The sequence below is a fragment of the Halyomorpha halys genome, unplaced genomic scaffold (assembly GCF_000696795.3).
Source record: "Halyomorpha halys isolate HHAL.00 unplaced genomic scaffold, Hhal_1.1 Scaffold547.1, whole genome shotgun sequence".
Taxonomy (NCBI): domain Eukaryota; kingdom Metazoa; phylum Arthropoda; class Insecta; order Hemiptera; family Pentatomidae; genus Halyomorpha; species Halyomorpha halys.
The window spans coordinates 408,492-424,975 of NW_027111872.1; the positions used below are offsets into that span (position 1 = coordinate 408,492).

Genomic DNA, 16,484 nt, shown 5'->3' on the forward strand with positions numbered 1-16,484 from the left:
TATATATATATACCTAGATCTAACCATATTCTTCAGTTACATAAAACTAAAAATTTTATTTATATGCTTACCATATAAAATGTGCCTAGTAATACTATCCACAAGTTGCCTTTGTTCCTCATGGACAATATCTGTGCCGTACAGAGATGCCGAGGATGGGGCAATATGAAATGTTCCGCTTTTGTTCATTACTTTATTCTGAAAAGACCTCACCAACTCCTGAACCAAAACATATTTTTTAAATATCATTTATCGTAAGTATAATTTTCCTTGAGTAATAAAAACATAGGTAAGTACACACCATTCTTAAACCAGCTTTTATTCAAAACAAAAAAAATTTGGTCATATTAATGGACAACTCTATTTGTTCTCTTTTAAAAATCAGTTAGAAAGAAAAATATCTTTTAACTAAAAATAAATTATTTTCTTATAACTATGGGTCAAATCACTCAAGCTATTTTCGACATATTAGTGTGTAAAGGAAAATATGTTAGTGCATGTGTAAACAAATTCAAGTATGGGATTTGATATAATTGATATGGGATCACCAACAATCCCTCAAAATTGAATTAACAGCAGGCAGGTGTTAACTTGCTAGTCACATGGATTTATTTGACATGTTATTCAAATCTATGCGATGGGTAAACCATATAGCACAGTTAATCTGACTTTGGTATCTTCAGGAATTGTTCCCATTGGTCACCTAGATATGCTCTTGACTCAATTACACCTCATTCGCTTAGGCTTGTATGCACTTAAAACACTTTTGATAAAGGCTATATGGCCAAAATTCAGAGACAAGCTGGAAGTTAATTTAAAAACAAGTGTCAATTAACCTCAGCTACTTCTGTTAAGCAGTGGATTTAATTTGAGAAAAAATTACTTTTGTATTTTTTAACAATCTTGAAATCACATCCTTTAATCGGATTTTTGTCAGAAAACAACTTGTTTTAAGAACAGTGTTTACTATATTTAATTGATACTACTAAGTAAATGTTAATATCTAAATTCTATTCTTTATTTGCAGATTAAAAACACAATGAACCTACATGTAATGAGAAAGGCTGGTTGAAGTCAACTCTCACAAGACCATAATGACTGGTGATTGCGGTCCAGATCCCTTTCAGAGCAGACATAAGGGTTTCTGGTTTTTTGGGTTCTCCGGTCAGTTCAGTGACAAAGTTTCCTTCAACAATTTTCTCATAGTTGACAGACACCGGGACCAAAAGAGCATCCTCCAAGATCCCAGAAAGGTAAGCATCAACAAAAACAGACATTAGGCCACCTGAAATCATAATTGATATTATAATAAAATAGTTAATAGATTGTATCAACTCAATGGGATATAACTAATTATTGTTAAATAATTCATAAACATAATTTTTTTTTAATCGGGTATTAGTTTTATTTTTTAATTTGTGTCAATTGGAACTAGTCCTTAGGATGTTCTAAAATACATATAAATCTAGAATGGGGAGTGATAATGGATATTATACTTATAAACTTCAGCACGTATCAGAAAATTTTTCTCTTGTAAAACATTTTTTAAACAAAAAAAGTTTTAGGAGCAGAAATATTGGAAAGTAAGATTTATTGTCGATCAATAACAAGATGATTCTGCCATACTTACAACCTATTTTATTCATTCTGTCATAAATGAAAACTGACAAAAATATTAATCAATTACTTGCTTTTTAAATACTAAACGTTAGATCAAAGTAAAAATATAGCTGAGCAATTGGAAATACCGTATTTTCCCCAATTTAATCTGATTTTTTTTTCGGGAATTGTATAAAACAAAATGAGAAGTTAATCCATATTCGGACTCGATCAAAGAAAATTTAAATTTGACTAACTTGAAACGTTTAAGCTACTACATAGTTCATTTTTACTTCTACTTTCATGATGGGAGACTTAAGTATATAATAAGTTAATAATAAATGAAAATCATTAATTTATTATCACACACTTGGAAAGAAAATGCAATAAAAAAATTTGATATAAATAGGATCAGAGATTTTACATAAAAGGAAATGATGTATTAAAAATGTGAGTTGAAAAAAAAATTTAAGGTTATTTGAAATAAAAACAGAAGACGTGTGATGTAAATGTATATAAAATTAAAAATACTAATCTAATTAGTTTAAACAGCAGAAAAAAATATCTTTTAATTTCAAAACTTCATCATAATATTATGTTGCTATTTATCTACATATTACCTAATTTAAGCATATATATATATTTTTTTTCAGTTATGTATATAAAATTTGAAAATTGATTTCTTATTAGTAGATTAATTATTACTCCTCTAAAGATTTTTCTCTGACTATTATTTTAAAAACGGGGAGGTCAACTTATATTTGACCTATATTCGAGCAAATATGGTATTTAAGGGAGGTTTATTTTTTATTAAGGTTAAACATGTTACAACAGATAGATTCTTCGCTAAGGACATAACTATCGATAAACCTAGTTTAATAAACAACTATTGACTCTAAACTATCTCTAATTAGTATAAACAGTGCTAGTGTCAACCTTCTCACTCAAGCTCTAATAAGGATTGTAATGGAAATATGATGAGCCCTACAAAGATGATCCTTACTTACATAAAGTCATTAAGTCCTAAAAATAACAAAAATGAATAATACATTAGAAATAATGTGTCCCTCTTATAATCTGAATTATAAGTACCTTTAGGCATGCATGGTTTGCCAGTTCTGGTTCTGCCACCTTCGATGAAGAACTCAAAATAATGTCCGGCTTGCATACACTGAGTCATGTAATTATGGAGTACGGCACGATACAACTTGTCTTTCTTCCCTGAGACAGGGTCCATCCTACGTTTGATATAGAAAGCACCCAATCCAGTCAGAAGTTTCCTATAAAATCAAAAATAACATCATGAAACCGATAGATGATAAAAACAGAGATAATACAAAAAAATAATTGAACATAGATGACCTTACCCAAAGATTGGTATCCTAAGATTTTCCCCAGCAGCTACCAAAGGCGCTCTAATTCCACTGTTGCACAACGTGAACGTCACAGCAATATAGTCAAGATGAGATCTATGGAGTGGAAGGAAAATGAGAGGTAAACCCGTTGCAGCAGCCTTTCTAAGCATTTCTATTTGCCCTTGGGGAATTGACATGCTGGTAAAAAGCAGTGGCAATGTTTTGTAGAATACCCATGAGCCGATCCTAAATTAAAGAAATTAAAACATATTAATGATAAAATAATTAATAAATTGAATTAGTTAATCCAGATTGATACCTAGAAAAAATTATATTTTATTCATATAATATCCTGTTTGGTAGGCCAAGACTATTATTTGGTTTATGGGAGATATAAATCATACGAGTAGTTAAATATTACAAAACATAATAATAAAATATTTAATAAATGCCCTTTAGCCCACATTTATTCTTTTAAATATCTGTATACATAATCAAATCTTATATATTTTTTAATTGAGTTCATATACTATAGAGGAAAGCTAAAAATAGGTGTTGATAAATTACCATAGCTTAAATTGTTTAATGCTACTTTTATTTTATTAGACCATCCTCTCCCCTGACTATAATCTCCCAGTTTATAATGAACCATTATTTTACATATATTCATTACCTAATATTTATATATTAAGAACATCAAAATTTATTTGATGAGAATTTTCATTGACATAGTAAATGTCAAATTCTCTTTGCACAAGGAGCTACAATCCAAAATTAAAATTTTAAAAAAATCTGTTTGGGAGCCGCACCTAGCTTGAATTTTTATTTTGTGGGACTGCCACAGAAATATAAGTCAACCCTCCCAGCTGGATTCAAACTGGCACCGCAACAGTCGCTCAACTCCCTCAGTTACAACAGTCGCTCAACTCCCTCAGTTAAAAACGGTCTCATAAAAAAAATCACCTAAATCGGATGAGTATTAACAAAGATACAGGGTATCTTGAATCCATGTTTTTTTAGTATTCTGTCATAGCAGTACCCCTATGAAAATCTATGAAGTTATTATTAGATATAAATAATTTGAAAACTATAAGTCTCTTTTGATATTCAAGATATCCATTTGAATATAAAAATTAAATTTTCTACAAACCTAAAGAAAAATCTTAATCGAATCTACATTAGGAAAGATAATGTAAATAATTTTTGTATTACACTTTGCATCCAAGTGCAATGTTTTCCAGGGGAGCCTCCATGGCCAAAGTGTTAATCATTAATAAAAATACTGTACATAATATTTATTTATTTATTCAACTTTATTTTATTAAAACATATGAGAAATAGCAATTTCAGCAAACAATAGAGGAAAAAACATAATCAGATACAATAACAATACAGATAGTAATAATCTTCTGCCAAGGTTAGCCTCTTCACTTACAAAATAACCTTAAAATAATAACCTATAAAATGCAGTTCAATCTTATTTCTCGCATAATTTTCAAGGAACAACGTTCAAACAACAATAAATTTGTCTAAACGGGAATAAAGTTTCAGAATTTCAACTTTTTTTTTTTTATCTTAACCTTGAATTTTATGTGCAAAAATACCACATTTTTATGTAATCATACTAAACTTATTACAAAGTTTAAAGTTGTCATAACAACAATTACAGAGATGCACCTATAGAAACTTATGATTATATGGTAACTGCTCCATTCTTATGGGTTGTATTGTGATTATTATAAAACCTAAAGACTTCTTCGATAAATGGTTTACCTGAACCAAAACAAAACTTACAAATCGGACCAATAGTTTACAAAATTAACATATTTAAACAATAAACCATTGTATAATGATTTGCAACATTTTTTTAAACAACCAGCTATATTTTGGATAATAATAGTATGAAATTTTACAAATAAAAAACCATGGGATGATTACCTCAGAGCCAAATCAGATAATTTAGAATGCATATGATTAAGTATTGCAACAGCCCGCTTCGTTTGCCTTACAACAAACTCTTCGATTCCATTCGGATCGGTAACTCCATTTTCCAATGCTTCTTCAGAGGCAGCAGTTTCGATCATCATCTGTACAGTTTCATCCTTCAATACCTGAAATTCATATGAAAAATAAATGAATAGAGCAAACAATGTTTTTAAAAATAAAATTTGCAGCTTCCATCTAGATCATATTATATATTTAATAACACATTTAAAGAAAATACATTTCTATTTTTTGAGCCTTCTTATAGTTTTGCATCTTTCATACGGCATGTACAAAACTAAACCACAAACATTAGGTAAATAAAATAATTTAAACTTTTACAAAGCAAAACTTCACTTACCGTATCATAAATGTAGGGGTATTCATACTTCTTAAATGTAGAACAATGCCTGATGGTAGGAAATATGGAACCTAAAATCCCATGACGCCTGATTTTTCCTAATGTTTCTACCCGAAGCAAGTCAACGATTGGGAAATGTTCATTTCCAATTCCTCCATTTTTCTGTAAACCATTAAATAATAGTTATGAAAATAATGCTACTGAAATTAGAACAGAATAAATACTGTCTGATAGAGGATTAGATTAGGTTTAACCATTTTTTAACTACTCATGATATTCTAATTTTTCACACGACTGCAAGTGAACCGATATGCCAACTAAATTTTCTCCAGAGAGAAGTTGAAAGAACTCCAAAAGGAAATCAAGCAATGGAAAAATTATCAAGAGTAGAGGGACAAGAATATCTAATATCTGGATCAGAAAAACAAACACACAACTAGAGAAAAAACTAGGACCTAGAAATAACTTTAGTCTCATGTATATCATGGGTACTCTTCATATAATTTTGAGTTGGAAAACAAGCAAAATACATAGTAACGTATTTCAGATAGTTCCAAATCAGACAGTCCCTATAAGAATTCACAAGGTCAATAATATTTATGATATTTAAAAAAAAAAAAGATGATTTAGATTAAACCAGAATTCTCCTCAGAGGCATTTAGGATAAAAAATATTCCTTTCTTGCTAAGTTTTCTAATTAAATCAAGGGTCAATATAAAATCTGGGATTTGATTTGACAGACTAATCTGTTAACTAACCGTTAACAAGTAAAACCGTTTAAGTAAACTGATGGCTATGAAACCTCTGGAAAATATATCCTATAACTATCTAGCATATCACAGCAAAAGGGTCTGTGGTATATAGCTTTTTCAATGAATCAATTAAATAATACATATTTGAACCAATTAGTTCACATAAAAAATTAAGAGAAATGTATTAAATGCATTAAAGGAATAAATGCTGTATCTGGAACCCCCATCTGTTTTAGAAAACCAAACAGCCAGAGATGTAGCAATGTTGTACACTTAATTTTCCAACATATTCTAATTATGTTGAAAAAATAACTACCGTTTTCCTTAACCATTTAGTTCTCAGAAATCATAGATTAATATTAAAAATAAATTCTTATTGGAAAATAATAAAATGAATCAGTTATTGCAGCATTTACTAGTAATGGGAAGAATGAACAAGCCAGTATAATAACATGTACCAGACACTATTTTGTGACTGCGACAAGAAAATCAGGTTGATTAGGCTGCCTTTCAGATTAAACCACCAGATAACATCTTCAAGCCTATTCCTCCTTTATAACAAATATATCACCCACAATGGCAAAGAAGCTCCAACATGTTCAGAATTGAAAGTGTGTTGAGATGTATTGTAAGACATAATACATTAGAAGGAACAAAAGAAGCTATAATAAAACACTCAGATTCGACTTCATTACACCAGAGGTATGTCATAATTGCTTAGGTTGCTTCCAATATTCAACAAGCCCACTGTTGACTCATTCTTACACCAACAGGGTTGGCCACAAAAGAGGCAAACATACGTAAACAGCCGCAGATTTGACAATGCAACTAACTTACTGGACCAATTCAGAATAATAAATAAGCCCAATCACTTTAAACAGATTCTTATTTCTTTAACTCACAAAAACTTCTTATTCAACACACCCCTCTTTACAGGCAACCCTCTATGCAGCAGAAGAATTTGCTTAAAAATTCACTTCCTTTTTTTATCCTAAATATAAACCCTACGAGGCTTAAAGAAAAAACAAAATTTTCGTCATCGGAAGCATTAAAAATAAAACTTATATCACATATCACATAAAAATCAATTTTCACTGCAATGAGAGTATTATTAAAAATTATTAATGAAGTAACAAATAAAAAAAAGTTCTCAAATGTCAATAATTAATTGTAAATAAATTAATGGATTATAAAATCTTAAAATCACTTAAAAAAAAAAGAAATTGTAATAAAACAAGAGGAAAAAAAATAAGAAAAAGTTAGGAAAATAATACTATCAGTTTAACATAACTAAATTAAAAAGAAAAATAATATGTGGAACAATAAATTATAACAACATAATTAATAATTAAACAAAAACACATCACCAGGCATAAACACCACCCTCTCACAACAAAAACCATCCCAGGAATCTATGTTTAATGCAGAGCTAGTCTATATTTAAACTGCTTAAAATAAGTTTAGAACATCCTAAAGCTCTTTTAATTACTGTTTTATTTTTTAATACACTTTTTTTTGCCTTTAATATTAATCTCTAATGTTATTTTACAAAAACAATACAAATTTATAAATCACTCATCAATATCAATTTACTTGATGAAAGATAAAATTGCATTTAAAAATTCTATATTATTAATTAAATTGAAGTACAAAAAACTGAAAGGCCATTTTTATTTTCAGAAACATAATTATTCAATAATTACTAACTATATATTTATTCAATCAAAATCAAACAATCAGGAGTATTATTACAAATCTAATCATTCAAAATTACTTTATAAAAAAAAAAAATTCTTTAGTAAACATTTTTGTATTTTTGTAGAAAACGTTTTTTTCTCCATGTTTTCACCATAGGTTTACCCAAAGCAACATGCATATCAGTTAGAACCAACATTATTTGTGACAAACATTTTTTTTTTTTTATTTATTACATACAAACATTTGACGTCTAAAGACACACAATCTGAAACGACAGGTCCACTCCACTTTATGATAATATTAACTAGTTACTTTAATAAAGAAGAATTTATAAGAAGAATATCCAAAACAGTAGATGTAGATTAGTGTGACCTCCCTTATCACGAGAGTGGTTCACCTGGTTTGTACTGATCAAGACAGAGAAAAGTTCACACCACATTTCCTCCTTTATGTTATTTAGCTTTCCCTACAGATTCTAATAAAATTGTTTGACTAGATTCAACAACATACAAGATGTATTTATACGTTATAAATACAAAAAATAAATTCAAGAAAAAATTAAAATGTAATATATCTATAATATATATTTTTTCCTGCATCAACTGGCATGATCTGTGGACAAACCTGGTGGAATCTCTTCTGGTAAAGGGATACTAATCATGAAAATAAAAGACTTTTACCTAAGAAACTAATATAACAATTATGTGCACCTAAATACACCTTACCATAACGTATCACAGCATGCTAACTGACAATAAAGCATACAAAATTCAGGAGGCCTAGTTATACTCTTTTCTTCAGAATGATTTGTAGCTATTTATTAAGGATATGAGTTTAAATATACAACTATTACCAATTCAATAAAAAAGATTATTAAAATTTAGTCCATGGGTATGGGTATGAATGTAATTTAAAGTAAGATTTACAGTTTCTGTGGCTCATTAAATGTAACTAAATTCTGGAATTGACCTGTGAGACCATTTGAAAATTTGAAAAAAAAAATTTTTTTTACATTTTGTAAATTTAAATGTAAATAATGATCTTTTAAACTTCCAGATTTATACGTTCAGAAAATTTCAACCAACAAACAAAATATATTTATATTGTTTGTAATTACACTTATAGTATAAATCACATTAAAATATTACATTTTTAAATATCTAAAACAATAAGTGTTCAGTGAATTCAATACAAAATCATGCAAAATATTTAAAAGGATATTGTTGAATAAAACCAGATAAATTAATTGAAAAGCAATTATTACATTAATAATGACACATTGTATACCCTATTAGAATGATAAAAAATGGAGCCAAATTACTTTACATTCTAAAACTGCATGATTTATAAGTAATAATAAATATCAGATTTTAAAAACCTTTTAAGACTCCCAAAGCTAATTAAATAAATGAAATTTAAGTAATCTTATTCTAAAGAACAAATATACACCAAGCATACAAATCAATAAAAGATGAATAAGTTTTTTAAAGTATTAAGTTTTATTGACATTAGATAAAATAAAAAAAAAAATAAAAAAATACTTTTTTTCAATAAGAAACTAAACTCTCAATTTTTCATATTTCACTAAAACTGAGAACAGATGTTACTTCTTTTATTTTATTTTTTGTTTCATAAATTTTACATGATATATAAATTATTCACAGTAACTTGATGAAAAAACACTTATTCAATTTCCATGCATTAGTAGTTATAACATGAAATTCCAACCAACATGCGCTTACCCTACTTCGAGGACAACAATCATTACAAGACAATCCCATAAGTGGCCTCTTTTCCTGCTCCAGAACCATATTCCATGGATTCTCTTTTAATGAATATAAAGCAGATTCAAATGAATGTACCGATAAAGTCTTAGCCTGAGCTATTTGCTCCCTTTTTCGTAGCTGGAATTGCGTTAATTGATGATGTAACGAAGATGAACTTTGCTTGAGGCTACCATTATATCCAGGAGTTGAGCACGCCTCGTACAGCTTGGTGGACATTAGCTCCATCATCGCCATCACTCTGAAAAAAACAAAACAACAAATTGTTTATTTGTATACTATAATCATAGTTATTTTATTTTATACGACTATTTCTTAAATCATAAGAAGATATTGAAGACATTTTCTTATCATCATATCACATCAAGAATCATCATAACATCTATTTTTATACAATACTTAAATCTATTTATAAATGACACTACTATAAAGTGTTAAGATTATTATTGTTAAGATCTAACATCAAATTGACAGTAAGCCTTTAGAATTTAATGACCATAACTTATCAAGGGATTACTGAAGTGCAAAATAAACTCAAGAAAGGAAGAAACTTTTAAAAAATTGTGACTGCTCAACTGAGATGCTGATACATAGTATACTAATCAGTACATCCATAATGGATTATAATTCTAAAAAAAAAATTACTAAACAATAGTAAGAAATAATAAAGCTACTAACAGCAAATAAGGTAACTACAAAATCAAGAGTCGAAGTTAAGCTAAATATTTAATTTAAGCAAAGAATCAACCAGACTAAGTACAAAAGGATTAACTAAATCATTATCATAATCAATCAAATAGATGAAAATTATAATTATTCAGAGAGAAAAAAAAATCAACTGTAGAAATAAACTAGAAGACAAACAGATCTTGTAAATACAAATAACAAAACAAAACAATAACAGTGAACTTGAATTCAGAATTATAAATAGTCATATTTAATTTCTAAAAATACACTTCAAGAAATCGAATCTGTTCTACTACAAACATGGCTAAATGTTTGAAAATACATAACTTTAAGACAAAAAACGTAATGTCATAGTAAAATTTGTAGTGAATGTTACAAAAAATGTTTCTATCTACGAAATACAGGCAACGTCATATTACCTAATTATCTAAATATGTAAAAATAATAAAAATTATCTGAGAGAGAAAGCTGTCCTCTCATCTCCAACACAGTAACAATGCTGAGGTTATCGGCAGTGTTACCCCTAACTCAGGTTACTACGATTTAAATTTACACCACTCTACGGATCACGCCATCCGATTGCATAATATAGATTTAGCTGGAAAAAACTATATCGCTTTCCTTTTTATCAATAAAATTTATTTTTATATCATTATTAATAAAGTCTATCAATAAGATAACCGAGCTTTGAATTAAGCCAAAATTTGATTTTATTAAAACAGTAGATTATAAGATGATAAGACACAGATATGATGTTTAAGAATAAACTGCCATTAATCAATTAATTTCATTAAACGTTACCTGTCTTCAACTAATTTAAATTACGTAGCAGATTCGTAAATGAAATTTATCAAGCCGTCACGTGTTCGTTGTAATTAATACAATGAAGTGGAAAAGAATATTTATCCAAAAGATTGGGTAGTTCTAATTTTAGAGTTTGAATTTGCATTAAAAATCTAAATTTGCAACGTTGGCAGATGATCCGAAGTTTAATTTATTCAAGAAAAATCCGAAAAGTTGCGTTATTTTTCATTCCATACTAAATATTTGGGAAATTATCAAACGTACGAAAAAAAACCTCATTCATGCCATTTTTAGGCTAATTTAACTAAAAATTGAACTCAACACGTTCAAATGTATCCCTCACAGATATTCCAAAAACAGTATTTTTTTTTTTTTTTCAGAAAAATAGAAATCACCGTTTTGTGAAATCTTTACTTTACGAAGATCATTATAAACCACCTAAAATAAAGTGAACTTAACAAGCTTCTGTTTGATTACGAATAAACGTCTGAACGTCGAATCGTTTTTGAGGTATGATGAAACTTCTCAAGATGGTCCTGTTCGATTATGTCGAAATTCTGTAAAAACAAAATACCCTGAAATCCACGAGAAGCTTGTACACAAATAATTTCGGATAGTGTTTTTACTTGGTTTTCTGCATTATAAATATTTTCGTATAACTTTTTATCGTCTTGTTTTCGCATTTTTACTAGTGAATTGTTAAATTTAATTTGTAGAAAATCCTCACGTATATGAACTGAAAAATCGTTGCTTTGCTTGAATAATAATATAACTTTAAAAAAATGTTTGTTTTATTTTTAAATGGACGTGCTCTAAAGATATGACCGTAGACAGAGGTTTCTTCATCTATTGTGGTCCCTTATAGTCGATCCTGAAGCTAGTAGGATTGTAAAAAAAGTAACCCCATTCATCAGTACAATCGTTAGAATACGCCAAATACGATTTTTTTTTTCTTGTCAGTTGTGCCACTAATAAAGCAAAGCATCGAGATCGAAACTTCATGGTGTTAAATCATATTTTTTTTAGCCATTCTTAAAAAAATTAATTGAATTTTTAGGTAAACAAAAGTTTACTTATGTTAAGTGTTTGTATCTTTTTTAGCCCCGACGAAGCCCTGCAATGTGGGGCGAAACGTTAGCTCAATTAAAATAGTTGTTGTTGTCTGGGGCTTAAGGGCGTAAAACCCTGAGGTCATCAACGCCCATATTAAAATAGTTATTAATATTTGAGTTTTATTTGACCGCACCCGAACCATATTCCAGTTATTAATACACACGGTAAATCAGCGATCTTACAATTAAATTAATAATTTTTCTTTATAATATAATACTACAAAATATTTTGAAACCAGCAATATGTCAGTGGAAAATTATTTTATTTATTTATTAAGTTTTTCCGGAAGTATTCGAAATGTTACTAGATAATGAATCTTCGGTTGCCAACAACGAGTTGAACGCGGAAGCTTGACCTTTGATTGCGAGGACGTTTCTTAAGTTTTATTTTGATGCACTTGTTTGTATTTCTGCTAAAGGTTAGGTTACACTTGTGTCCAGCTTGGCCTGATATGTTTCAAAATGGTAACAGACGTGTAGTGTGGCTAGTACCTCATAGGTAATGATCGGTAATGGCAATAACCTTCATCCTATGTATCGCGGGTGCCACGATAAAACCTCCCATTTCGAATTTCCGAGTAATTCTTTGTTACGGATAGGATTTATTACTTTTCCAAAATCGTATTACAAAAGGTCCTACAAAATCAGTTTCAAAATATCTCTGTGGAATGGAAACGCTCTACGTTTTTGAAAGACCTCTCCTATTTTATCAGTGTTGTAGTTAGCATGAAACTAAGAAAGTTAAGAGATTAAAAGTTAGGAGTTTCTAAGAGGTCCTTGTATAAAAAGAAATGCGACGCATTTACACATGGATAGGATGACCTTGAGGAAGGTGATAGAACTATGTACAGGAAACTGTCAGAGAAATAAACTCCTCTTTAATCTGAGATCAGCGTAGTCACCTATTTGCAGGTTCTGTAAAAAAAATGGATGAAACAGTTTTTCAGATCGGATGTAGACGTGATCCACAGGCGAGAATAAGGTTTTTATAGTTTGTTGTTGGCCACATTATAGACCCTAAGCTTTGTGAAACGATGGATCAACAAACAATATGTAAATTTGCAAAGGCAACTAGCCAGCTTTAACAATTATAGGACGGCGCTCAAGAAACCGTTTTATTCGAGCCGGAGGTGGGCCTCCAGATTAGAGATGTGGACCTTAAAATTATTATCTATACTAGTTTGGTCTATAAAAAAATAAGTTAGTTGAAATAATTGATTTATTTAATATTTGAAAAATAATAATCATTAAAAAATAAAAATTAAACATTTACGAGGTGCTTTTCTTGATGTTTTAAATCAATTAACTGATTAATCTTTCTTGAATGAATCGTACTTCTCATTTCATTCATTCTTTTTAATCTATGGATCAAAGGAGTGAGTAGGCCAAGTGGATCCATAATACAGATTGCTCTGTTCAGAACAACTACTGAAAGTTCTAACTTCCCCTCGCTTTAGTTAATCATAGAGCTCTTTAATATTTTGTATTTGTGCAGTATTGGTTATTGCTAACAATTGGAACTGGTTATTGTTTTTTTTATAAGCAAAATTAAACGAACTTTAGAGGAAGATTTTTCGAACATTTGGCATTATAGTCCTCTTGGACTATTTTAATGAAGATAAAACCTATCTGATATTAAAGAGCACCTAATTGCTCATTGATCCTCTGAGTTTAATCAAAATCTTTTGGGCCATTTTATACAAAATAGAAAAAATGTGAAAAATCGATTCTATAAAATGGCACTTCTAGTTGGTCGATTTTATCGAAAAAGATGCTGTCACATTTCTGGCGTATGCCCGCCTTGAACATGTAATTTCAATTTCATAGGACTATTGGTTTTTTAGTTAGGCTGTTCACACACAAATTGGTTATTTGATCTCAGTGGACCTCTCAGATCTCAGTGGACCTCAAAACATGAGAGCCTTACTTTATATTCCGTATATAGGTAAATGAAAGTAAAATTAATCGAAAATATTATGTTAAAGAAAAAGAACAAAAAAATAACATATATTTAAGATTAATCATACTTTAACTACTAACATATGAAGAAGATAGTCAAGGTTGCGGCCAAAAAAGAATAAAATACTTTTCAAGTATTTATTATCCGACGTTTCGTCTCACTCTGTAGGGTTTCATCAGAGCTAAAAAGATGAAAAAAAAGAACTAAGAACAATACAACAGTATGATACAAAAAGGTAGGATAAATATTATGTAAAAAATAGGTAAAAAGAAAATTATATACAAATAAAAGGAAGGAAGAAATAACATAGTATTAGTATAAAATAAACTTGAATTAACAATGATAAGAATAAAGAAATACATAAACTATACAGTTAAAAAAGCACAGGAGACGCTTACTTTTATAAGCGTATAGTTAAAACTTGTCTTTTCTTATCTTTTACATAATATTTATCCTACCTTAATTTACCTTTTTTGTATCTTACTGTTGTAATGTTCTTAGTTTTTTTGTATCTTTTTAGCCCTGATGAAGCCCTACAAAGTGGGGCGAAACGTCGGAAAATAAATAGTTGTAAACTATTTTTGTTTCTTTTGTATCTTTTTAGCCCTGATGAAGCCCTACAAAGTGGGGCGAAACGTCGGATAATAAATAGTTGTAAACTATTTTGTTCTTTTTTGACCGCAGCCTTGACCATCTTCATATTTTAAATTTTACTGTCAATTATTTATATATATAAAATAAGTACTAACATTGTACGTTAAAAAAAAATTTTTTTTACAAGTTATATTATGCTGTGAGCAATGTAGTGGTAGTAGTGTGTTAGGTAGAACAACATTTTTAATCAAATGTTCCTTTCTCTGTCTAAATGGATACGCTTTCGAACTAATTAATTAAAATTGTGATAAGAAACGAATAAAATTAAAACTATACGAAGGGGTTGGAAAATCTATTTTAAAAATTAAAAATTAGATTTAAATCTGTATCCCTACAACCCATGAATGGGTTCAGTACTTTGTAACCAGACCAACGGTTGTGCAGGGAGGTGATTTGGTCAGAATCACGCTCAACCGCCAGATTTTTATCCAATTAAGTGTACCCAATTTAAGAGGCTGGGTGAATTTTTAAAATAAAAGATAAAATTTAACGTTCAATTCTACCCGCTCAATTGGAATTACAATGTTACATGAATGGTGGAGGCCACCCGCATGGATTGCTCTTGTAGACTGGATGTTCAGTTCGCTATACAATGTACAAGTATTGTTTTCTATAAATAAATTTCGCTTTTTTAATGTGACCTTACTTTTCATACTAAAAAAATATATAAGATCGATGGATGAAAGCAGAAGGTTATTTCATGTGATTATTCAGGGCTGTAACCGTTTTAACCAGTATCCGTTAAATTTATACAGAACCTTTAACGGTAAGATTAATAATTATTTTTGTAATTAGACACAGTGAATGAAAAGTTCTCTTCCCAATTTAAATTTTTTATGTTTTATTTAACTACATCTAATACGACGTTTCGGGGTTGTCACCCCATCATCACGTACCTACAAACAAATTCACAATATTTCTCCTAGGTATGGAACAATTAATATATATATATATATACCACAATTTCTTTTTTAAATTAAAAAAATTACCTGATTAAATATGCCTTTTAATATCACTATAATATTAACAATAAACATATTACTGTAATTTATATAAAACATGAATAATTAGAATTTTACCACATAATTATTATAAATAAAAAGATCCAAACTCTAATATACCTTCTTGAACCAGGTGATCTTTTACCATCGATAGCAAAGAACTTTAAGAAGATAATTATTTTTATAATTGAGCCATACTCTTCGTTTAAGCTTCTCTTATAAATCTAAAGAACCATCTAACAACTCTAGGAAAATAATAATAATGGATAGTTATTCACAATTCTGAGGCATTTGTTTTGAAATACTTTATATTGGTTGAACTACTAAAGCTCCATATGGAGCAGGCATAAGTTAAGATGAGTCTTGTAGTACAAAAGCCGAAAAGGATGAAAAAACAGTTATTTCACCCCAATTTTTGATTACTTTAATGAAAACTTTGTATAATTACTAGTCAAAATTGAAGAGTCTGCCAAGTATTGGTAGGAGGAATAAAAAGTGGTGGCTATTTCAAAACATTTAAAAAAATGAATTTTTCATTTGGAGCTCTATATCTTTAAAACTAACAACACTATAAAGCCTAAGAGAACATCATTAAAGGTAGAGTAAATTTTCTAAAATATAAACCCTAAAAGAGCCATTTACGTTCAATATTTCCTGCGAAATAGCTTTTTAAAAAGCAATATTTCATAAAAAATTCACTCAAACATCATAAGTATGTGAATCTATATTGAGAA

At 29.2% G+C, this 16,484-nt stretch overlaps 1 protein-coding gene across 8 annotated transcripts in view; it reads right to left on the bottom strand.

Moving 5' to 3' along the window:
• mino (glycerol-3-phosphate acyltransferase mino) overlaps positions 1 to 16,484 on the bottom strand; it is a 138,619-nt gene that overhangs the window by 5,515 nt on the left and 116,620 nt on the right. For 6 of the 8 annotated variants that reach the window (XM_014426044.3, XM_014426045.3, XM_067049800.1 and 3 more), the window contains 7 exons: positions 9,491 to 9,773; positions 5,299 to 5,460; positions 4,893 to 5,065; positions 2,967 to 3,200; positions 2,692 to 2,879; positions 1,050 to 1,285; positions 72 to 219 (listed from right to left, as the gene is read on the bottom strand). In XM_014426044.3, coding sequence (XP_014281530.1) covers positions 72 to 219; positions 1,050 to 1,285; positions 2,692 to 2,879; positions 2,967 to 3,200; positions 4,893 to 5,065; positions 5,299 to 5,460; positions 9,491 to 9,773 — 1,424 coding nt within the window. Of the gene's footprint in view, positions 1 to 71; positions 220 to 1,049; positions 1,286 to 2,691; positions 2,880 to 2,966; positions 3,201 to 4,892; positions 5,066 to 5,298; positions 5,461 to 9,490; positions 9,774 to 10,638; positions 10,784 to 16,484 lie in introns of those variants that run through there. The other 2 variants (XM_014426047.2, XM_014426050.3) reach the window with 2 other exon arrangements.